Source organism: Crinia signifera, chromosome 1 (genome assembly GCF_055691185.1).
Source record: "Crinia signifera chromosome 1, ASM5569118v1, whole genome shotgun sequence".
Classification (NCBI taxonomy): domain Eukaryota; kingdom Metazoa; phylum Chordata; class Amphibia; order Anura; family Myobatrachidae; genus Crinia; species Crinia signifera.
This window is the reverse complement of record NC_139217.1, coordinates 270,191,214-270,215,585: the sequence shown is the minus strand read 5'-3', so window position 1 is coordinate 270,215,585 and position 24,372 is coordinate 270,191,214. Positions and strand designations below refer to the sequence as shown.

Genomic DNA, 24,372 nt, shown 5'->3' with positions numbered 1-24,372 from the left:
GACACAATGGGCCGAATGTATTGCAGTGTAAATCCGGCACCGTGCGGGGTGCTGGCCAAACGGAGTTATTTTTTAGTTGGTTTTGCCTTGTAACTGCATGGCTGCCGAACTTGCACCGTAATACATTTGGCTATTGACACGGATAAGCCTTTTGAAATGAACAGACAAAAGGACTTAAGGGTCCACAGCATTAGTAATGGTTGTGTTTCCCCACTATGAATAGAAAATCAGTTATTTTCTATTGATGTAAGATAAAATTATGACTAACTTTCACCATCAGCCAATCACATACTGGAGGGTATTCAATGAAGTAATTTTTTTCAGGCTTTAGTATTGAATTGTTGGTGTTTTCGTACACCAGTAATTTTGCCAAAAACACATGGATTGGCAAGTGTTTTTCAACTGTGCCATTTTTTCGACTTGCTAAAAAATCAAAACTTATGGAATGTTTAAAAAAGTTGTAAAAACTAGAAAAATATTGAATAGATGGAATTCTATCTATTCTTGGTAAAAACTTTCGGAAAAGACTTTCGGAAATTTAAGCAGGTATTGAATACCCCTCTTAGTTGTAAAACATCTGATGGTGAAGAGAAGTCCAGTGAACTGATTGCAAAATGTAGCAGGTGTGTCCATTTGTATCAGGATTTTTTTTACCTAATTGGCCTACAATAGATCAACAACTGTATTTATTTTTAATAAAGTCAAGGATTGAAGTCGGTGAAAGATGGGGTACATGTTGTTTTGCAAACAGCCTTGGAGTCACATGCCGCTGTGGCGGTACACAGCGGGTATGTTACTCACCTGCCTGTGTCCGCCGCCAGCTAGCATGTATCCACTGGTCTCTGAGTCCGCAGGGTGGTCAGCAGGCTTGTGTGCAGCGGCAGGGGGGGTGGCCGCGCGGCTTAGGAGGAGTCCCTGTGAGGCCAGCGCTGCCATCTTGGTTGTGGGCAAGTGAGTGATTGGGTAACGTCTGGGTCTTTTCTGAATGCCTGTCCTGTCAGCCAATGGCAGTCATCCTCTAGGTACTTAGGGGAGCTGCTTAGGCTGATCTGGGTCAGTACAAAAAGTCCTCTGAGCATATTGCATCTCACAGAAGATTCCTGACTCCTATAGTGCCTGTTGCAGCTCCAAGCCTAACCTGTCTATTCTTGCCAGCCCGATCCCATTGCATGATTACAGCCTGGGCCGCCCTACTGTCTGGTCCAGTCTAACTGGTCTCTTGATTCTGACTGTGCCTCTCCGCTCCAGTTCTGGATTCTTTCAGCCAGTATCCAAGTATTTCAGTGTTTGCCATAGGATCCTACCATTGCTATACTTCATTGTCTCTTTCCGGATACTTCTTCTCCACTCATCCATCAAAGTGATCTCACTCTTCAGCTTCCAACGTCATCCCTAAAAGTTGTCAGTTACCGTACCCCAAGTTTCCTTTTAAGAACTTTGTTTTATGCTTATTGACTTTAGTTCACTCAAAGAAGTATTTGAGTGTCCCCTTCCTGTATTATTTATGAAAAAGTCCTTCATTAAACCTGCCCATTTCAACCCGTCATCTCCTGGTCCTCCTGTAGTTCCTGAGCACCACACAACTCCACCAAATCCTACTTCCGTGACACTTGGGTTGGTTTCACAATGACAGTGTCATAGTGTCTTAGTGCCAAGCAACAAAGGCTGTTTGTTTTTGGCTCTGGTAGAATATGTCAGAGGTTCATGAATGATTGTTTTTATATATTAATGGAGCTGTCCCATTCATTTCAGTGGTCCATTCCCTACAGTTGGATTCCCAGCATCTGCTCTTCTATAAAAACCTACTGAAATATATTGTTCCCTTTGAAATGAATGGAAAAGGTTCCTTCATGTTAGTAGTTTTGAAGCAATCTTAAGCATCTCAAACCAGAGAAAACATTTTCAGTAGCTTCCACATTGATTTTCTAAACTGAAACTTGATATATTTCCCATTGTTCTATACGTAACAATGGAGAAGCCTGCAACTGCAATGAATTTTTTTTTGCAATGTTTGGTAAATAATTTTGTAAAGTCTGTCAAATTTGGGGGGAAGTTTGTAAAACTGGTTATTTTTGTTTTTGCTTTTCTTTTGTTTTGTTTTTATCAAATGGCAATTTTTCTTAAAATCAATTCCCCATTACAGGTTGGGACAGTCCATCACATTACTACATAAACTTCCCCATAGTAATATTTGGTCTGGATGCTTAGCAATACAGTACTGTACTTCCTGCTCTTCTGTTACTCCTTCAGTGTCTCTCTCATTGCCAGAGTGATAACTCCTCTACTAGCCATGTTCAGTATGTTTTCTGTTAAGGAAGGATGTGCTGTGTCTTTTGCTTTTGTGTGGTCCTTTTGTGATGACACTATACAAACAAGTTATTGCTAATTTAAACATGTTTGACATGTTCTTGTATTTTTTGCTAAAGTGAGAGCTTGTATTCTCGCAGACAGGACACTGCATATGTATATACAAATAGATGTAAACAGAGGAACATATGGAGGTTTTTCATTAAAAAAATATATTCGGATATGGAAGTAAGGGAGAGCAAACCATGTTAACATTTATTTTACACATAGCTTGATATCTAGTCCATACAGTGCCATCTTTGGTTTCATCTTGCGGGTATTTCTATTTATTTTCCTAAAGAGGAGACATTACGTTGTTCTCCATAGCAAACCAATTAGGTTGTAGGTGGCATTTATCTAGTTCATTTTATTGAATGATAGCTCAAATCTCATTGGTTGCAACACTCTACATGTCCTCTTGGTGAGTAATGTCTTATATGTGCAATTTGGAATAATAAAATTTAAATCAAGTTGATTGTATACCCAGAATGGGTGAATCTGAAAAATTCCTTTACTTATTATGGGATCATGGTTCCTTTTCCCAGACTTTTGTGAATGACTGATGGATACGAGTAATAACACTGACAACATAAATTTTATTGTCAATCATATTCAAGCATTTTTCTGAATGTGACATAGGTTTTGTTAGACTGGCTTTAATTAAGTCCCTTATTTATTGAAGGTATCCATTATCTCACAAACTATAGCAATTTAGACATAAAACTATTTTTCATTTTCAAAATACCCTAAATTTGTTCAAAAATGTTTTGCAAATAAACAAAATTATTTAGTTTTTTTGTGCTGTATAATCACTATGAAATTTTCAAAAACATCACAAGGGAGATTATGTATTAATAAACACAGCGGATGTCCCCCAGCATTTGTAAAAGACTCCTCCATAGGAGCTAACACGGCATTGGTTTTCACTGGCGGATGAAGGCTGCAAGAGAGAGATAAAAAATCTCTCTACTGTGAGTAAGTATCTATAGACTTTAACCAGTTTATACCATCTAATGATGGTGTAAACAAACAGGGCTTCACTTTTCAGAGTTTGGTACATTAGGGGTCAGCTCATAGTCTCCATGTATAATAATGGGAACTTTAATCTTCTGCACTAATTAGCCTTCTGCATGAGAAATATCCTGCATAAGATAAAGAACACATACACATGGGGCGATATAGCCTTTTTTTTTCCTAAGCAATCTGTCTCGATTGCTTAGAAATCAAGCACGGATTGATCCCATAGCAATGGTGATGCCCTTGCGTCGCCATCGCCCACTCAGATAGTTAGAACATGCAGTCAAGGTCTAGTAATATCACCTGCATGTGCATGATAAGCACTGGGTTAGCACAGATTGCCCATACACACATGGCTATGTGTGTATGGGCGGTCTAGCCAGCTAGTTGTGCTGCGCGATCTGTGCTAACTAGATCGCTCCGCAGCACAAGTCGCCCTGTGTGTATGGGGCTTAATAGTACATAACATAAATTTATAGCATTATACATAACTTGCAGTTTCTACATTTACTGAAATCAAATCTTGATAAATAGAACACATAGTTGGGTATTCAATTCCGGCCGCTATTTTCGACCGGGGAAATAGCGGCGGCTGCCTATTCAATGCTGGCATTGCTGACAGCATTGAAGGTGGAATTTGACGAAACTGATCCGACTTTAAAACCAGTTGGTTCTGTTTTGTCGAAAACAGCCAGTGGGCAGGCGGAACATTGAATTCCGCCTGTCGCTATAATGTCGAGTCGCGTGAAAACGGGCCAGGATTCCGACTTTATGAACATTTCGACAGTCGGAATCCAGGATTGAATACCTTGCATAGTAACTTAACACTGATAAATAGGTGTTTATGTAATAGATTAAAAGGCCAGTATGGTTAAAGCGCAATACACATTCTAAAACGATTATTTTCAATTCTAAATATATTAGTTGGAAAAGCTAAGCTAAAATAAGTAATTGTATACACTTAGCATATTATTTACCAGAATGTATGATGCGATTATCCTCATGGGGAGTGGCGCCTCTTGTAAAATACTCCTCTGGGAGATGCAATGCTAATCATCCTGGCTTTTTAATAGACAAAGCCTGAGCTTTCATAATGCATTATTCCTCCTGAATATTTATTTACTTCTCTCTACACCAAGGGTTTTCATACTCACTTTAGTCCTATAGCTGACTCAGATCAGGAGGGATTAAGAAAAGCTTTGGTCTAGTCTGGGGTCTGTGCTGCATTGAGGCCTATTATTCAGAGGCTGATCCACTTTTGAATAGCAAGTGTCTGTGTCTTTGATGTGCAATTGAACCTGACAGTGCTGAGAACCGCAGTTTGCCAATATGCTTGTTACACTTTGCACCTGGGTCTTCTTTATCATTTTATCATCTTATTGTTATTTTTCTTTTTTACGATTACTCACTAATTATCTAAGGGTGTCCACCAAAAATGAAGGCTTGGACAAAGTAAAAAAATATATTTAACTGTAATGTTATGATTGTATTTATTTAGTTTGTAATGTTCCATTTCAGAGACTTGGAATATTAAATAAAAATATATGTTAAATTCCATGAAAATGATAATCTAATTAATATACAGATGTATCGGTCTAGTAGTTTTTCCTCTAGTGGCATGGCCACATACACTGTGAAACAGATATGATGCAGCAAGTCCTCCAATTAGTGGTGGCTCTTACCCAAGCAGAGGAGAGGGGCTGCCGGGCACCACCTCTCCGGTGCCACCGCTGCTGGTCCCTGCAGGTCCCCGCTACCGCCACCCGCTTTTCTCGATCACCATCGCGGGACTGGCAAATGCGCAGTAGCCTCTTTGGTACTGCGCATGCCCTGGCCCCAGCCGCAGAATCGTATTGACGGTCCCGGGTCTGGCGCATGCACAGTATTGTCTGCAGTACTGTGCATGCGCAGAACCCATTTTTAGGGGCTGTCCCACAGCTGCGCATAGAGTTGCATCGCTGAGGGAGGGAATATCTTCCAATGGGACCGCATTGGGTGACTGGCAGGTCGGACTTCCAATAGGAAGTCACTGTTAGTCACAGTGAATCCAGTGCAGTCTCACAGACTGCATCTGGCTTCACACAGTGGCGTATTTTACCTGAGGGGCTGCAGCCCTGCTGCCCATAGGTAAAAACCGCCACCGCCTCTAATGTTACAAACATGCTCTCATATCCTGATTCTGGGATTCTTAGGGGTAAATTTACTAAGGTGGGAGCAGTGGCGTAGCTACAGGGGTCGCAGCGGTCGCAGGTGCGACCGGGCCCCTGAGCCAGGGGGGCCCAACCCCCGCCACCAGGACGATTTTTTGCAGCATGTTTTGAACATAGTGAGCGCCGCTATGCGGCGCAGCACGTCTATTGTTTATTGACGTCATGACGCCGCAGCGTCATGACGCGACAGTGCTTGAGCCTCCGGCGCCCACGTCCTTCCTTCCAGTCAGTGTGAGTAGCGCTAATAGTGGGGGGAGCTGAGGTGACGGGAGAGCCTGGCAGATCATCACCTGGTGGGATCCGTCGTAGCCTGCCTACTGTGCAAGTTAGTGGCCTGCTTCCTGCCTTGTCCTGCCTCCTGCCCCATACCCTTATGTATATGTATCTGGCGCTGGAGGGCATATGTACCTGGCACTGTGGGGCATATGTACCTGGCACTGTGGGGCATACTGTATGTATCTGGCACTGTGGGACATATATATATCTGGCACTGTGGGATATATTTGGCACTGTGGGACATATATATATCTGGCACTGGGGTATATATGTATCTGGCACTGTGGGGCATATGTATCTGGCAACTGTTGGGAATAATATGTATCTGGCACTGTGGGGCATATGTAGCTGGCACTGTGGGGCATATGTAACTGGCACTGTGGGGCATACTGTATGTATCTGGCACTATGGGACATATATATCTGGCACTGTGGGACATATATATCTGGCACTGGGGCATATATGTATCTGGCACTGTGGGGCATATGTATCTGGCACTGGGGGGCATATGTATTTGGTGCGCTGTAGACATAATATACCTGATGTATTAAAATATAAACAGACCGAGATTTTAATTTTGTTGTATGTAGGGGGGCCCCAAGCTAACCTTTCGCACCAGGGCCCATGAACCCTTAGCTACGCCCCTGGGTGGGAGCTCTACTGAAGATGGAATGTTGCCCATAGCAACAATTAGATTCTACTACTTATTCTATAAACACCTTCCAGAAGATAATAGATATAATCTGCTTGGTTGCTATGGGCAACATCCATCTTTAATAGAACTCCCATATTAGTAGAGATATGCAGTTAGTAATCCCTGCAGAGCCCAATGTAGGGGCCAACATTGAGTTTCCAATTTGGCACATGAAACTGGTTCCCGTTGATAGGTCGTCAGTGTCTAGGTCGACTACTATAGGTCCACAGAAAATAGGTTGACACATGAAAAAGGTCTACATGCAATAGGTCGCATGCTAATGGTCAACACATGGAAAGGTTGATATAAGTTTTTCTTCATTTCTTTTTTTAACACAGACTTGTCCTTACTTAATGATCCAAGTTTGCAAAGAGGGGGTATAGAATAGTGTGCTGAGTGCAGCGAGCCATATGAGGGGATGAGCTAAACATAGACATAGACACCAAAAGGTGAAAAACCACTGTTTACATTTTCTTGTGTTGACCATTTCCATATTACCTTTTGCACGTATCCAACTTTTTCATATGTCGATCTATTGCATATCAACCAATAGTGATCGACCTATTGACTGTCCACATGTAAAGCCATCAAACTTGGAGGGTATTATATTTGGCTGCAGGTCTTCAGCTCCATTTGCTGAAATGCAGCCCAAAACTTGCAAAGAACATCCACCATGCTTCACTGATGCCTGCAGATATTCATTATTGTACCACTCTCCTCCATCCCTTTAGTGATCAAACTGCCTTCTGTTACAGTCAAATGTTCCTTTTTTTTGCCGACCACTGTGGGGGAAATTTACTAAGATGTGTATTCTACTTCACATGTGATGTTGCTGTGGGCAACCAATCAGAATCTACTTCTTATTTATTTAGCGCCCTCTAGAACAGGGCTGGGCAACACCGGCCCTCCAGATGTTAATGAACTACACATCACAGGATGCTTTGCATAAGTTTTGCTATGTGGCCATGCTGAAACGGATGCATGGCATGCTGGGATGTGTAGTTCATCAACATCTGGAGGGCCGGTGTTGCCCAGCCCTGCTCTAGAAGATAGTAGACAGGATCTGATTGGTTGCCCATAGCAACATCACATGTGAAGTAGAATACACATCTTAGTAAATTTCCTCCTGTGTGTCTTTGTGGTTCTTCAAAAGAGGCCATGAACAACTCATCTTGAACCCCAGTCTGCTTTGAAATCTTTGCCTGGGAGAGACCTTGCTGATTCAGTATAACTACCTTGTGCCTTCTTGCTGTGCTCAGTCTTGCCATGGTATATGACCTGTGACATGAAACTGTTTTTCACAACCTCACCTTTTGTAGCAGAGTTTGGCTGTTCCGCACTCAGTTTTAAACACTTTTTGCACACCTGCCTAAAACTTTGCACAGTGTTTTATGTCCATTAATCCAGCTCTCCCTCCAATAGTACTGTAGTTATCTTTGTTCATGGGGGCAGCAGAGATATTGTTTTTATTCATTTTTGGGTACTCTTTACCTAGCACGGCGCCCATCGCGGGCATCGCGGCCATCAAATGCACTAAAAAACGGGTGCGACGCGATGCCCGCGATTTCCCATAGGCAACAATGTTAAAAGTGTGATTGGTCGCGATTTTACTGTTCAATGCCTCAATGCCCGCGATTTTTCCATAGGAAACAATGTTAAATGGGCCACAGAGTCCAAATAGTCCCCCTGAAGTCTGAAATGGCCCCCACAATTCTTAACGCCACCCCACGATCAACGTGAACCCGAAGCGTGGCGAGCGCAGCGAGCCCGCGAGGGGCGGCGGTACGCGTCCTCCAACCTTTTCATACCCCCACTATCCACGTCGGCGTGGAGTTGAGAATAGGTAAACGCGGGCATTGAGGCATTGAACAGTAAAATCGCGTCCAATCACACTTTTAACATTGATCCCTATGGGAAATCGCGGGCACCCGGTTTTTTAGTGCATGCGATGGCCGCGATGCCCGCGATTTTTTACCCCCGATGACCGCGATGGACATCGTGGGCGCCGTGCTAGGTAAAGAGTACCCATTTTTGTTTGGATGGTCTTTACCAATCACCCATTCTTTATCAATAAAGGTATCTATATAATCATGATATCCACTGATCGTAATTAGGTCATCACAACAGTGGACATGTCCAATTTGGAAAACAGAGCACAAAGACATCTGTTGTACTTATTGTCTAGTCGGGAAGAGACACCAGCTTCAGACTTGATCACTAATTCAGACTTGATCGCTGATCTGCAAATTTGCAGAAGACTGCGGGAGGTTAGCCACCATCCAGTGAATACCTGCTCTGTGCAAAACTTTTGCAATCCGGTATTCTGTCACACATCCATATGCAATTCTCGAACCAGCAAATAATTTTCCCAGTAAGTGCAAAAGTTTCACTTAAAACGTCTGGATGCACCTGTATTTTTTTGACAGAAAACGGACTGTTACTTCTGTCAAATCACGAGGCGATTGCCTTTAGATATTTTTGCTATGTTTGACACTATTTTGTCTCACGCATGGGTGCTACGATTTGTACATATGTGCAGTCTTTTGATAATCAAATGGATTTTCAATTTGCACATCAGCAATCAACTCTGAGGCTCAATATACAACCTACATGATACAGCTCCAGGTCTAGGGGAATTTGTTAATAATACTTATATTTGCACACAGATCCAGTGCATTTTCTATACATATTCAAACCTGTAGTTCCTCAAGGCTGATTCCTTTACTTCATTTTGCAAGCCTATTGTATATTTATATGAAATCATTCTATTAAGATTCTTGTGAATTTGGTTGGGTTTTTTTGTTTTAATAGAGGTTATTATATATTAATGCATACAACATTATTTATGCTGACATATAATCTAATTAATAATTTATTGTGCCTTGGTTTATCTTCCATAGCTGTGGTCTACACACATATATATATATATATATATATATATATATATATATTTTTTTTTTTTCATTATTTATTATTAGTGCTGTTCCATTGGTAAGAGATTACATGTAAGACTTGTGCACTGTCTCCTGTGCCTCCATACTCCTATTTGGGAAACTGAACACGTGCATTCTAGTACAGTAACCCCACATTGTCCAAGCAGTTTTATATACTTCAAGGATGTGTGGTGTTCATAATGGTTGTAACGTCCACATGTTCATAATGTTGACATTCAGCTTGTCGACACTGGTGTCTATTAAATGCAATGCTATTTCACATTTCATATGTCGGCAATCTATCATCTATGTCAACTGTTGACATTGTGATTGCATTCTATTTCTATTTCATGAGCAATATTGTTTAAAATGAAAAACCTAAATAGTTAAATTCACTCGGAACATGTAATGTCATGTCATGCTGTCTTGACCTGGTTCAAATATTTAAAATGTTCTCCAGCTAAACCCATGTGATCCTCAGTCTTGCTTGTGCAGCATGATTGTGGAATTTGCTGTATAAATTTGACAGCAAACATAGCAGATGCTGCTTTTACTGAGATGTTTCACCCTGGAACGTTTCTGCAGTTCATAACTTGTCAGTAAATTCCTTCTCACTTGTAAGGATGATTAATTTGTTAAAACAAAATAGAAATAACAGATCAACTGAACTTTACATGTGTACATTTAGAGTAATCCACTCAAGCTGCAGGCATGAATAACAGGATAGACATTTTCTACATTCCATATAAACGCAAAAGCAAATAGGAGATAATTCTACAAAAGGAGACTTCGCCAGAGTGTGTTGGACAGAATAAATTGCATGATAAAATAATTGGGCCGGTTTAAGGGGGGGGGGGGGGGGGGAACTCCTAAGGTCAGTACCCCTGGGTCCCCCTCCATCTAGGGTCACTTTGTGGTACGTATTTTAAAAAAATGTTTTGCTAAACATGGGAGTGGGGTAATGCTGCAGCCAATGTGACATTGATTAATGGTGCTGAGCACACTGACTGAACCATAGGTGCCGATTTATGTTTTTGCTGGTGGGTGCTCAAGCCAAAAATATAGGGAGTGGCTTCATGGGAAAGGGGCATTGCAACAAAATAATACTGATTTATATTATGCAGCACAGTTAAAATTATGGCAACAGTGCCAAATACATAAATGCCCACACAGTGCAAGTACAAAAATCCTCCCCACAGTGCCAAATACATAAATGACCCCACAGTGCCAAATACATAAATACAGTACCTGTGCCAGCGACGAGGGAGGGGGAGTGCAGTGGGACATGGGCGAGTGGGCCGCTGCCGAGCAGGTGGGTGCTCATCAATTTCCGTGGGTGCTTGAGCCCTCAAGCACCCACAGAGTCGGCACCTATGGACTGAACAAGTGTGTAGTGTATTACTGGGAGTTGACTAAGTCCCATAAGACTTGGCATAGGAGTTCAGAGGCTGAGAGGCTTGTGCTGACCTCTGATTGGTGGAGCTCATCACATACTTCTCAGGCCCATGGAGGACAGCAGCAGTGGCCTTGTCATGGGAGGGTTTTTAATCAGAGGCAGTGCTGAGCCTGAGAGGTCTCCTTCAGAGTAAGCTACTCTTTATCTGGCTCATGCTTGTTGAAGGGGCTCTGTGGGTTGCCAGGTCAGTTGCACATCTGCAGGAAGAGAAGAGAATGCTGTTGCTCTGCTGAAGTAGCAGTCTCACCACCCTCCTTGCATGATGTGATGTCACCACTGTATTGCTGTGCAGCAGACAGTGTTAGTCAGCAGATGAGAAGTATTATAGAGTGGGGGCATTGCACTGATATACCCATAGTTGAGAGGGACCAATGTCCACCCTTGCTGCGCCTTGTATTTATTTTTTGAGAGGAGATGTGGCAACACTTTCCTAATTTGACCATGCCCTCCCCCAGTACCTTTGTTGCCAGCCAGAGGCAGTGTGTACAGCACAGCTCATTCATAGCAGAGGCCAGAGCTTTTGCAAGTGCGCACAGTTTAATCCTCAATGGTTAAACCTTTGTCTGGTTTCCCTGTGATGGATACATGCCATCACATGGCTATATGGATATCCCTAGTTTGTTCAGTGTCATTAATGTAACATCACAATGGCAGTGCATCACAATTACAAACTGCATATTTTCAGTTTAGAAACACAGGTTTGCATTGCACTTAACAATTGGAAATAGGGATAAAACAAACTTGGTAGTTACCGGCAGTCAAAATAGTATGAGGGCCCTGCTCACAAGCTTACAATCTATAGGTAAGTAGGCATTGATACGTAAAGATAGGAATTCTCTATTGCAAAATGGTCCACCAAATTTCAGAGGTTCTTGGTGGGCAGAATGATACGGTGACCCAGCAAAGTTGGTGTGGGGTCAGGAGGATGGAAAGGTCAGAAAGATTATAAGTGAGCATGTTTGTACTGTACATGGCACTTAGGAGCTGATTGGCTTGTACTTTATCTCCCTCCAATGTTTATTAAATAGACCCCAAAGTACCAAACCCATTGGCTCCTAATTGTAATCTGTTAAGCATACATACTTACTGAACAGGTGTTTGATGTCTGTGAGCGACATCACGAATGGAGCAGGCATTTGGCCACCCAGTTTCCCGAAAGTACCTGCCAGTATATGGTCATTACAATGGCGTAACTAGAAATGTTACACCCCCAGTGCCAAAAAAGTTTCTGGCATCCCCTCCATACATTAATTATAAATGTTACCTACATGCTGGTCACCATGGGTTACATGCTGGTTGCCAGGGTAGTTTCATATTCATTGCCAGGGGTTTTTATTATTCATTGCAGGGGTGACATGCTCATTTCCAGGAGGCTACATGGAATCTGCCATGACCCTGCAAGCGTGTTCTCGGTACTTGTGAATTTTGGCGGCGCCCCCGATGTCCGTCGTATGATGAACGTATTGCATCGCATGCCATGCACCCGATAGCATGCGATGTGACGCGATTTTGACCCCCTATACGATCAAAAAACGTATAAGCACCCTAATGGGTGCTTACAATGTTAAATGCACCCCCACGCCACCCCCCCACTATAAACGTGAACCCGAAGCGTGGCGAGCGCAGCGAGCCCGCGAGGGGTGGCGGTACGCGTCCTACGACCTTTTCATACCCCCACTATCCACGTCGGCGTGGAGTTGAGAATAGAATAGTGTGGCGAGCGTAGCGAGCCACCGAGCCCGAAGCGTGGCGAGGGGACGCGGATACCTTCACAGGTAAACGCTTCCCTTCGCGGGCTTCACAGGTATCCGCGTCCCCTCGCGGGGCTCGCTGCGCTCGCCACGCTTCGGGCTCGGTGGCTCGCTGCGCTCGCCACACTATTCTATTCTCACCTCCACGCCAACGTGGATAGTGGGGGTATGAAAAGGTCGTAGGACGCGTACCGCCGCCGCTCGCCATGCTTCGGGTTCACGTTTATAGTGGGGGGGTGGCGTGGGGGTGCATTTAACATTGTAAGCACCCATTATGGTGCTTAACATTGTATAAGCACCCATTAGGGTGCTTATACAATGTTTAATCGCATCGCATCGCATTGTATGGCATTGTATGGCATTGTATGCCATGTACAATGGCATACAATTTCAAAATTGTATGCCATCGTGCACTGTCGTACAATATCGCGTCGCATCGCATACCATCGTATGCGTTATGGTATGCAATGCGATGGGCGCCGCCAAAATACACAAGTACCGTGTTCTCCAACACCACCACTGTGGCTGCAGTGGCGTTATTACACCACTGGGTCATTTAGCAGTTTGATCATATAGACAGCCAGATGCACCAATATACCTGCAGATATAGCAGGCATTGGCTGTGATGCAGGGTATTCACAGACGTATGGTAGGTACATGCCCACCAATCCACACACAATATACAATCTATTTTATTAAAACAGACAATATATTGGTTAGTGTGTACACAGAATAAGGGAACCAGAACAAGTATTCTGTTTGGGATTTTTGGCCCAATTCATGGTAGTAATAGGCTCCTCTGGGCAGTCATGTAAGTTTGTCCCAGTTGTGGCACGTGATTGCAGCAATCAATCGCATAAAAAGCATCCAAATTGCATGTAATTGACAGCCAGTCTGATGTGATGCATGTTCCCAAGCGCATTGCATAGGAAACCGCAGGGGGGTTTCTGGTTGCACAGAAACCCCCCTCCTCTTGGCAAATGTGAGCTTAGAAAGTGCAGTACTCGTTCTATTATGTCTGTGAGTTTATTTATTTATTTATGATGGCTTGTGTAACCTTTTCCTGACCACTTTTCTTATTTAAATGTTTGAAACAGCCTATACTATATAGACCATCTGTACTGTTATATATTAATACTGTATTCCATACTGTATCCAGTGTATAAAAGACTCATTTTCAGGGCTGTTACCACTCCCCAAGACTCCCGTAATTACTCCAATGTGTGGCAGAGTAGAAGACTTTGGATTCCATTTGGAAACCACCCTCTAAAAATCCTGCGTTTGCCACTGCATTGCACCCAAGCCTGTTGGATTGCTTCCGGGCCACCTTGGTTAGGATCGCATGCAATATATTGCATGCAAAAGGAGTGCATGCTATATATCGCATGCAAAAGGACTGCATCCGATATATCACATGTGATCCTGTTCCCAGAAAGCTCAAGGTGGATTGTGGGCAATTTCTCTGAAGGAAGTAGTCACCCAAGTGTATGCCCAGCACTACAGCTGAGAGTTTATTGCAACAATATTGCGCATTAAAAAAAATGCTATTTCCCTGTGGTTTTGGAACAGATAGGCTTTTTGTAAATTGTACACTATAACACCACCAAAGAAAAAAATAATATGATATGGCATCTTATGGAAATGGCCTTTTAGTAACTCTAGCCCCATGTGTTAAAAATATAATTAATAAAGGTTTTTGTTTTTTTTAATAATATTAATTAGCATTTTGTCTCTTGTCACCTTTTATACATGTTTTGAAGGCTATCAAAATGACACCATAAAGGTTTTTGCTGCCATTTCATTTTCAGCCATTAAATAGCTGTTAATAAGGGTGCTTAGTTTCACTAGGCTAATGACAGAACAGCGAGAGAGGGTTTCCTGCCAAGAAAATGAGTGACCCCTGACTGTTTACATGTAATTATAGCCACAACACTACTGAGGGATTAGATGAACAAGAAATTAGCTTTAGAAAAATGCCAGTTTAATTCCAATTATCTAAGTTTGAAGAAAAGCTACACATAATTGGAGATCATTAAAATGTGTCAGATAATTTAAACATACTTTACATTTTCAATCACCCTTAGTTGTAAAAGCGGAAAAGCATAGTAACATCAGAAATGGGCATTTCTATGTGGAAATCTGACATATGCAAATTATTCTCATTACGTTGTCTGCATTTTATGCAAGTAGCAAAAATGTCTCCTTAGCTCCCAGAAGATAGGAGTGGGCCAGTGACAAAGTTATCGACGAAACACGTTTGGGTGTGCCTTACCAGATGCAAACTTTAACCGGCCACTAACCAGGAGAGCGGGGAGGGAGAGACGCGCGCCTGCAATTCCAGCGTGTCTGTGTGACACAGGAGGCGGCAGCAGCACCCAACTAACGCACTGAGGAGATACTGGCTGTGGATGCGGTAATCTACAAAACCATGTGGTATTTTAGCTCATGATGCTGAAAAGCAGGGTACAAGTTGTATATTTATCAACTGAATTTTAAAGCGATGTATGTCTTTTTTTATAAAAGCAATACTTGCACTATGAAGCGCTTCCTTCCATCTTCTTTCCCATATATATATATATATATATATATATATATATATATATATATATATAGAGTGAAAAAAATCAGCGGCACTCGGAGACTGAAGAATCAGGTGAATGAATCTGGAATATTTATTCCATGTGCAGTAGAAAACGTTTCGGAGCTCGAGGGCTCCGTCGTCAGTTACTTTGAACTGACGACAGAGCCCTCGAGCTCCGAAACGTTTTCTACTGCACATGGAATAAATATTCCAGATTCATTCACCTGATTCTTCAGTCTCCGAGTGACGCTGATTTTTTCACTCTATACATACCCTGAGGACCCTTCCCCTCTGGCTAAGAGGGCAAGTACCCACGGGCATCTACCTCTAAGACCTGAGTGCCGGCCTCTCTTTGGATTATATATATATATATATCTCCTCAGCAGGGACCGGCACTCTCCTCACGCAAAGATAAATGCTGCGGTGCCTTCCAAGGACTGTGGGGTCCAGAATATGTGGAGGTGCGGGCGGCACTCAAAGCAGACTCAATAATGAATAGTAAAAAGCCTTTATTCCAACGGCGTTTCGGGGTATTGTACCCCCGTTTTCAAGGACAGACCTTGAAAACGGGGGTACAATACCCCGAAACGCCGTTGGAATAAAGGCTTTTTACTATTCCGTATCGAGTCTGCTTTGAGTGCCGCCCGCACCTCCACATATATATATATATATATATATATATATATATATAAACAAGCAAGCCAAGAAGCAGGGCTGGATTAAGCCTTTCTGGGGTCCTTTTGTCAGCACCACTTCCAGGCAATACCTGGGGAAGGTGGGACCAGTGTGATTGCCCCCTCCCCCTTCCCCATAACACTACTTGTCCACTACCATTGTCTACCCGCATGATGGGCAACTACTGCTGCCCTGCTATACAGTGTGCTCCAGCCAAGGGGGCCACTTGAGTAAGGTGGGACCTGTGTCACTCACCCCTTTTGCCCCCCTCCACTTTAACACACATTTGCCCAGAACACTAATATTTGAGCATATGCAAAATCCAAAACTTGCTGAGTAAGGGCCTGATTAGGAGTTGCACGCAATGCCAACGTTCACGTAGCAACTCTGCACATTTACAAAAAGTGCACAAAGGCTATGCTGCAATCAGTATGCATGGTGTCACAAATCTCTGAAAAGTGATGGGTGCACTTGGGCTGTAATTGGGGATGGCTAGAATTGCCTGCAAAACTGGTGCATTTAATGGGCGTGTCAGTGAAAGTAGCTGCACACACAGAAGCAAAGACATGGGAGGTTATATATGGAGAAACTGCACATGCAATAAGGCTGGTTTAAGTTTTGAACAAGGATGCACCAATCAGTATATAAGCAAGTATAATCAATATTTCCAAGTGGGGGTCTTCTCTGTCAAATGATGAAGAGAGGACCCCCCTCTATTGTCTGTTTGTCATCTAGAGATAAGGGAATTTTTTCTTAGATGGGGGAAGGGCACACATCCTTTGTTTGATAGAAATTATTCTCTTCTTGCAAAGTTTGTATCCTTTAGTAGTTATTTTCTGGGGATCACCAATGACTCCACACATGTAGGGTATATAAATCATAGCTTTGCCAAATAAAAAGGGGTTCTCATTTAATGCAATAGCATATCCAGACTAAAAAATAGAAAGCTGTGTTAGCTGCAATATTATACTTAAATAGAATGTTTCAATAGGGACGGCAATTTTTTTCTAAAAACTTTTAGATTTTGTTTGATATAAAACTACATATAAAATCCAGCTGTTAAATTAATTTATCTAAATTTGCTATATGCTGAAACAAGATTTGCAAAGTATTTATTTGTGGTGTTTATAAAATAATAAATGATTACAATGATACATGTTTACTGTTGGTGATATCAGTGATACTGATGTTGGAAAATGAGGAGCAATAATGTCTTATGAGAGATAAATCTTCAAAGAGGAGGGGGTTAATGATTGCACCGTCAATTAAATCTACTAACAATTTTTTTTTTTTTTTAAATAGTCCTATCTATCTATCTATCTATCTATCTATATATCTATCTACTGTATCTATCATTTTGATATTGTCTTTATTACAAATACAGTACCTTTATTCTTACATCTTTATAAAAGGAAGCATCTCCGATGTATTTCCATTTTATAGTAGCTTCACACCACACAGACTTCAATGGACAACAGGAGGCACTTGGCAGGTATTAATACTAAGGCTCAAGGGGAATAATTTGAGGGTTTGTGTGAGCTGCATTATCTTCCAACAGTCAATTAGGCAGTTGCAGATATACATGTTTCAATGGTGAACTTGCAGAAGGCAAGTCTTGTAACAGATGGCCCTTCTTGCCTCACATCTATTTTGGAAAGATGATGTGACCTCTAGCAGCTGCCAAAGTGTCTGTGGGAGACCTTGCTCCTGTGTGATCTGCTCATTATTCTATGTACAGTACACTACAACAATGGGTCATACTGTGCCATTGCCTTTTGGTGTAATGGAGTAACACCAGGAAGGTAACCATTATGTATTTCTTTTGACATTTTTACCACAGACTTATAACGTGCATATTTGATTTATTATATAATATCGATGTTTTATAATACATTGTTTCATTAGATCACATTAATATCTTATGTATAGCATATGGTGATGACAGCAATTTTTTGTATGTTTTGTATAAAACTATTATATTATTAATTTATACATACCCTGTAATAAACCCAGCACTGTTATCAGTCTTCCCTGCCCTGTAAGCTGACATTCTCCTATATTATATTTCTTAATAGAAACCAATTATTTGGATTTCAAGTTCTCCAATGAATACTCAAAATAAGTCTAGCCACATAAAGAATGTGTGTGTGTTTGCTTGAGTCTTTTAAAACAACATGTAATACAAAAATGTATAATGTAGGAAGAACAACTAATAAATATTTTTAATAACAATAATTAATGCCTAAGATGTCAGGCTGACAACATTATATATTTATATGTGTATTATCTGCAACAGAATACATTTGCAAGTGCTTTATATACTGTGTGTTCTGTTGGATTATGTTTGTCTACTAATAAAGTTGGGTGCATCTCTGCGTTGGTCCACCAGAAAGAGCAAGTAATGGGCACAGACCTGAGAGATGAGTGACAGAATTTTGCCCATTTAGGCAAAAGGCTAAAAACAAAAAAGACAACACTTTAGCTCACATTCAAATTTAGAAATTTATCGATAGCTTGCATATCTTATTTATAGTTACATGCCAAACAAGGGGGGGGGGGAGGCAGGTACACTATGCGATCATTACTGCTAACATATACCATATATTCCATTTTATATTTAATTAAGAGGTTGTTAGCGTACAGGTATAGTTGGCCAAAGATATGAACCTGCCCACCAACATTGAGGTCACCTCTGTTGAGCAGTCCCTAACACCAGTGCTAGATTAAGCCTTTGGGGGTCCCGGGGCACTTTAGATAGGGGCTCCCCCTTATACTTGTCATTACTGGCCGCAAACTGCATGGGAGAATATTACACTGTCAAAACACAGAGAAAAGGCAGTATAAACTTGGTCAATGGGTAACTGCAGGGAAGGGGTGAAATATATACATACCACATGAAAAGCCTGAGTTTGTCCCTCTGCACCTTACTCTGTAGGACTGTAGGAGAACTGACAGGCTCAGTGCTGCCTGTGATTAAAAACCCTCCCATGACTAGGCTGTTGCTGTCCTCCATGGGCCTGAGAAGCATGTAATGAGGTCCACCAATCAGAGCTCAGCACAAACCTCTCAGCCTCTGCCCTCTTGTGCAAAGTGTCATGGGACTTAGTCAACTCCCAGTAATGCACTGCACACTTGTGTAGTCAGTGTGCCTTGGCACCCAATGCTCTGCACCATTAATCATTGTCACATTGGCAGATAGGTGAAGCTGCAGCCTTACCCCACTCCCATGCACAAAACCTTTAGCTAAACAAATACATAATTATAAAATAAATACATGCTAACCACAGGGGGCCCCTAGCTAGAGGGGGGCCAGGTGTACTGACCCCCTTTGCCCCCCCCCCCTTTGATCCTGCCCTGCCTAACACTCTGGGGTTCATGTCTGCGGCACAGGGCACCTCCAAACCAGTAACTGCAAATTTCCATTTTGTTCTATTTGACAGTTCAAAAATTAATAAATATGAAAATATTTCTTTACATAAAATTTTATTCACACTCTTGGACCCATATTGTTTTACAGGTGGTACTTTACTGTGGGTACTTAATCCTCTGGGTCTTATTTAATTAAGTGGCAGTATGAGGGATATTTTTAATCAGATTCTGACTGGCTAAAGAAAATCCTTGATACCTTGGAAGTTATCGGGTCCCGTGGTCCTGGTAGCGCAGGAATCTGTGAAAACTGAATATTGGCCTTAAACAGCTGCAAACTTTCATGTCAGACAATGTGCAATTATGTAAATATATCAATAAAATTACCGTATATACTCGAGAATAAGTCGACCCGAATATAAGTCGAGGCACCTAATTTTACAACAAAAAAACAGGAAAACTTATTGACTCAAGTGGGACAATCACTCGAGTATAAGCTGAGGGGGGCTTTTTCAGCATAAAAAATGTTCTGAAAAAGTAGGCTTATACTCGAGTATATATGGTACTAAGAATTTTTTATGAATCGCTCCCAGCCTGTTTTGGTTATGTTATTTTCATTCCATGCATAAAGACTTTGTTACCATTGATATAGTTTAGCAGTTCTCAAGCTGTTGTTCATGACCCCAAAGTGTGTTGCAACCATTCCAGCATAGGGTCAGGACTTCATATTGCTGACGATCAGACCGATGACTTCTTTAATCTCTCAGTCAGTGAAACCAAATTTGTTGCATTGTCTGTTATTCCAGAATCCTCGCATCATTTTGTGCCTCCAAAATGCTGCCATGTACGTTAACTTGCTAGAGTCCTGTAATAATTTGTATTGCCTGACAGGGTCCTATTAAAAAATTGTTTGAAAACCCCTGATCTATTTTGTGCTTAAAACATTCAACCCTATTTCTTATATTTATATGAGGTGATGGGGTGACTTTAAGTTATTTGTTTTTGTTTATTATTATATCTATGGGGGTTATTCTGGCTGATTTGCAAGGCTGCAAATTCACAGCCATGCGAGTCCACCAAACCCTGCCTTGCCAATGGTGGCTGGCTGCCACCCATTCACAAGGCAAATTCCCTCGCAGGGCATGCGAAGGGATGTTACACAGTAACATCCCTTAGCAGCCTGGTGGGATCCGCCCCCATCATTTGATGGTCTCTGACCATTGAATGATGGCAAAGGCTCGCGCATTTGTAAGGTTGCCTCAGAGCAACCTTACAGTTGCGTGTCTGTTCGAGGGGAATTAGGCAGGCAACAGACATCCGGTGATGACAGCTGCCCGCCCCCCTGCCTGTCAATCATGCCTCATTACCATGATAATGCCCAGTGTTCTCATAGGAACACCCATGAAATGCTGGGTGTTCCCATATGGTAATGAGGCAGCCCACCCCTGCCCGGAAGGCTACTTGCATGCACCTGGTGAACAATCAGTACGCCGTGGCCGCATGCAAAATGCACATGCACATGTGCAGCAATGCGCATGAGCAATTAAAAAACATCAGTCCCCGTGCAAATGAGGGGTCTTGTTAATGTACGTGAATAAGGTCCTATAGGTTTACTTTTAATTAAAATGTTTATTCATTATAAGAGTTTCCATTTTCTCTTCTAACAGCACCTGTGATTACCGTGGCACCAGGAAGGATTCATAATATTACTGGAGCCCAAGTTTATTTATCATGTGAAGTAAAGGCTATTCCAACACCCAATATCTACTGGAGAAAGGTATGGAAGGAACAATTTGGACTGCAATGGGAACTTTTAAACTGATCACCACTGTAAACATGCACCCACAACAGTGATGTAATTTAATTCTGGACACATATTAATTACACAGGTTCTGTGGCAGTTTGAAAAAAAAAACATTTGTAATGGAGTCTTGAAGTCAGCCAGCCACAGAACCTGTGTAATTAATATGTGTCCGGAATTAAAAAGATGAGGTGGTAACCCTACTCGGGGGGGGGCCCAGGGCATACCTTCCAACATGACCCATTTCAGGAGGGACAAAAAGCTTTCTCTCTGGTATTCCCTCTTAATATATGATTGACGTCACCTGTGTTGAACTATGTAATTTGTAATTAAGACAGTCCAGGTAGAGATGATTTTGTTACTTCTGCAATGGGATAATTAAGATTGATGGCTTATAGAGTAACAATGCCTGGGCACTTTTCATACTGTAGCTCCATTTAATTGAAAGAAAATATTTTTATAGAGTTTTCCTGTTATGGACCAAAGACACCTGAAACAACCTTAAAATATGCATAGAAAAATAAAATCTACTATATCATCTGTATTGTCTCATGCATGAAAATCAGCAGCCTCTGTACTACTTACACACTGGGACAGGAAACAGGAGAGGTAGTGCTGCCACTGTGCTCAGGCTGGGGGGGGGGGGGGCTGACAGAGGTGGGGCCCTGGGTACAGTATCCCCTGCACATCACCACCCTTAATCAGGCTACAGTATGTTGCCAGGGGTTTAATGCCTGTTTCCAGGGATTACATGCTCACTGCTAGTGGTTTCTTTGTCAATGCCAAGGGTTAGGGGTTTCATGCTCATTGCCAGGGCCTAATTGCTCATTGCCAGGGGGTTAACACACTCTTTGCCAGGGTTTTTTTGCCTACAGAACATCAGTGATCCTGGAATCTGGAACTTCCATGCAAATGACCAAACCAGACCCTTTTCATGTGTCAACCTATTGCTCATTGACCTATAGTGGTCGATCTAAGAACTGTCGACCCAGACACTTTCTACCTACTGACTGCATACCATGCAGTACCACGCACACTGCCCCCATTCTAACAGACAGGAAGACAAAGGCCCTTATTCTGATCGGTGCGGATATTCCCGAATTCTTTCGGTGCGGGCCGCACGCATCGCTGTGCGGCAGCGTGCGGCCATCGTCCGTAGAAACGCCCACGTGTCCTCCGCATTCGGACGGAGTCACTCTTTAAGAACAGGGCGTGTGTACGGACGACATACAAACCGTGCGTGTGCGGGGGAAACGTACAGATTCCTGCACGGTCTTCCCGCACAAGCACAGAACGTACGGAAAGCTGTCCGTACGCCCCGATGCGGAGTATTTACGCACAATCCAACACTTTTGTACTGAGTACACACAGCGATCACATGACCCACTTAGGCTATTAGGCAACCTCCTGAAAAAGGGATTGTTAGCAATTTCAATCAATTAAATGCTCATCTATACTGACCCACATTCCTACTACATTCATGACACACATTAACCCTTACAGCATGTGACCCTAACATACATCTATGTACACTATTTACATTTAGCTTATTTAAAAGATTTTAAACAAGTTACACATAAACTTTTGCATGTTAGAAAAAAACACGGACAACTTTGAACTTTAAATAACTATTTATTAATATAAATAACCAAAAATAAATTCTAAAATAATTAATTTGGGCCATCTATGAGCCGGTCAATTTCGGCCAAAATCTGCCACATGTAGGCTCTAATTCTTAGGAGGGCCCCACGGCGACCCTCCTCTGCTTGGGCAGGCTCATCTGTGGAGGAAATTCAAATTGAAAAATGAATAATGATATTCATGCATACATTTAACATAGTCAAACCTACATTTTAAACATGCATTGTGACAGGTGTGTGTGTGTATATATATATATATATATATATATATATATATATATATATATACACACATATATAACTATATATATGAGACATACACCTATACATACATGCATACATACTACATGGAAAGCCTGATTTTGGCCCTCTACCCTTTACTCTGTCAAACACCTCACAGTCATACTGCTACTTCTCAATCCAAACCCACCCATGACTAAGCTGTGAGAAGCATGTCACGCGCTGCACCAATCACAATTCGGCAAACAAAGTTCAGTGTCTGTTATATGATGGAGCCTGGCAGGGGAGTTACACAACTCTCAGGAATGCTCAGTACATTTGTGCAATCAAGCATGGCTTGCCTGCTGATGGTCTGCTCCAGAAATCATTGTCAGAATGCCAGTTAGGGGAGGCTGCAGCACTAACCCACTCCCATGCTCAAAACCATTACTAAGACCAAATACACACACAATTATGGTGCAAAACATACATGCAGGCCGCAGGGGGTGGTTAGCTAGAGGAGGGCCCAGGGGCTCTGACCACTTGTTACTCCAGTCTAAGCCACGCATGTCCATACTCCATTTATGCCATACTGAATCTAGTTTACAAAGATCATTCACCAGTAAACTCTACTCACCCTATATGAGGCTACAGATTGTAGGCAAGCAGCAGGGACATGAAACACTTACATTAGCAAGTCATCCCTTTCTTCCAGGATACAGATTAACTACACAGGTTCAGTGGCACTTAAAATCGAGATGAAAGACATCCTCACAACCTGTGTCATTAATATGTGTCCTGGCTGAAAGGGATGGTTTGCCCACCCTATCTAACCCCAAAGTGTGTCTGTTGCTATCCCGTTTGTTTTGTCATTTTATAGTATTGTAAAAATCAATAGAATCACCAGTGCTACATAGCAAATAGTACACGCCAAACGGATAAATAAATCCTTATGTATACATACCAATTCCGGCCGGCTGGACAACCTCATCGGCCTCCACCTCCTCCTCAGGGGCCTCCAATGCCCCATCCTCGGCCTCGCTGACGTCCTCCACGGGTGCCAGTGCCTCCACAGCCCACCCCTCGTCATCATCAATTTCCTGGGCCCCCTCCTCCGGCCTCCCTTCCTGCGGCTGGTCCTCCAGGGCCACCGCTGCCTCCTCTTCCTCCATTTCCTGCGCCCCCTCCTCCGGGCTCCCTTCCTGGGGCAGGTCCTCGAGGGCCACCTCTGCCTCCTCCCGGGCCTGTCTTGCGCGAGCACGTGCTGTGTATGTGAATAATCAAAAAAGTGGCAATTAGTGGTAATTACTATTAAGCCTTATCAAGCTATAAATGCAAAGGTTAGAAGTACAGATAATTGTACAGGCAAACAGCTCCTTAGTGGCCTTTACAAAACACAGCCTGTAA

The 24,372-nt window shown here is 42.4% G+C and overlaps 1 protein-coding gene across 1 annotated transcript in view; it reads left to right on the top strand.

Annotated features, from left to right (window-relative positions):
* Positions 1–24,372, top strand: part of IGFBPL1 (insulin like growth factor binding protein like 1) — a 51,047-nt gene that overhangs the window by 10,919 nt on the left and 15,756 nt on the right. Inside the window, exon 2 of the mRNA XM_083183831.1 lies at positions 20,973–21,082. Within this exon, the coding sequence (XP_083039957.1) occupies positions 20,973–21,082 (110 nt within the window). The remainder of the gene's footprint in view (positions 1–20,972; positions 21,083–24,372) is intronic.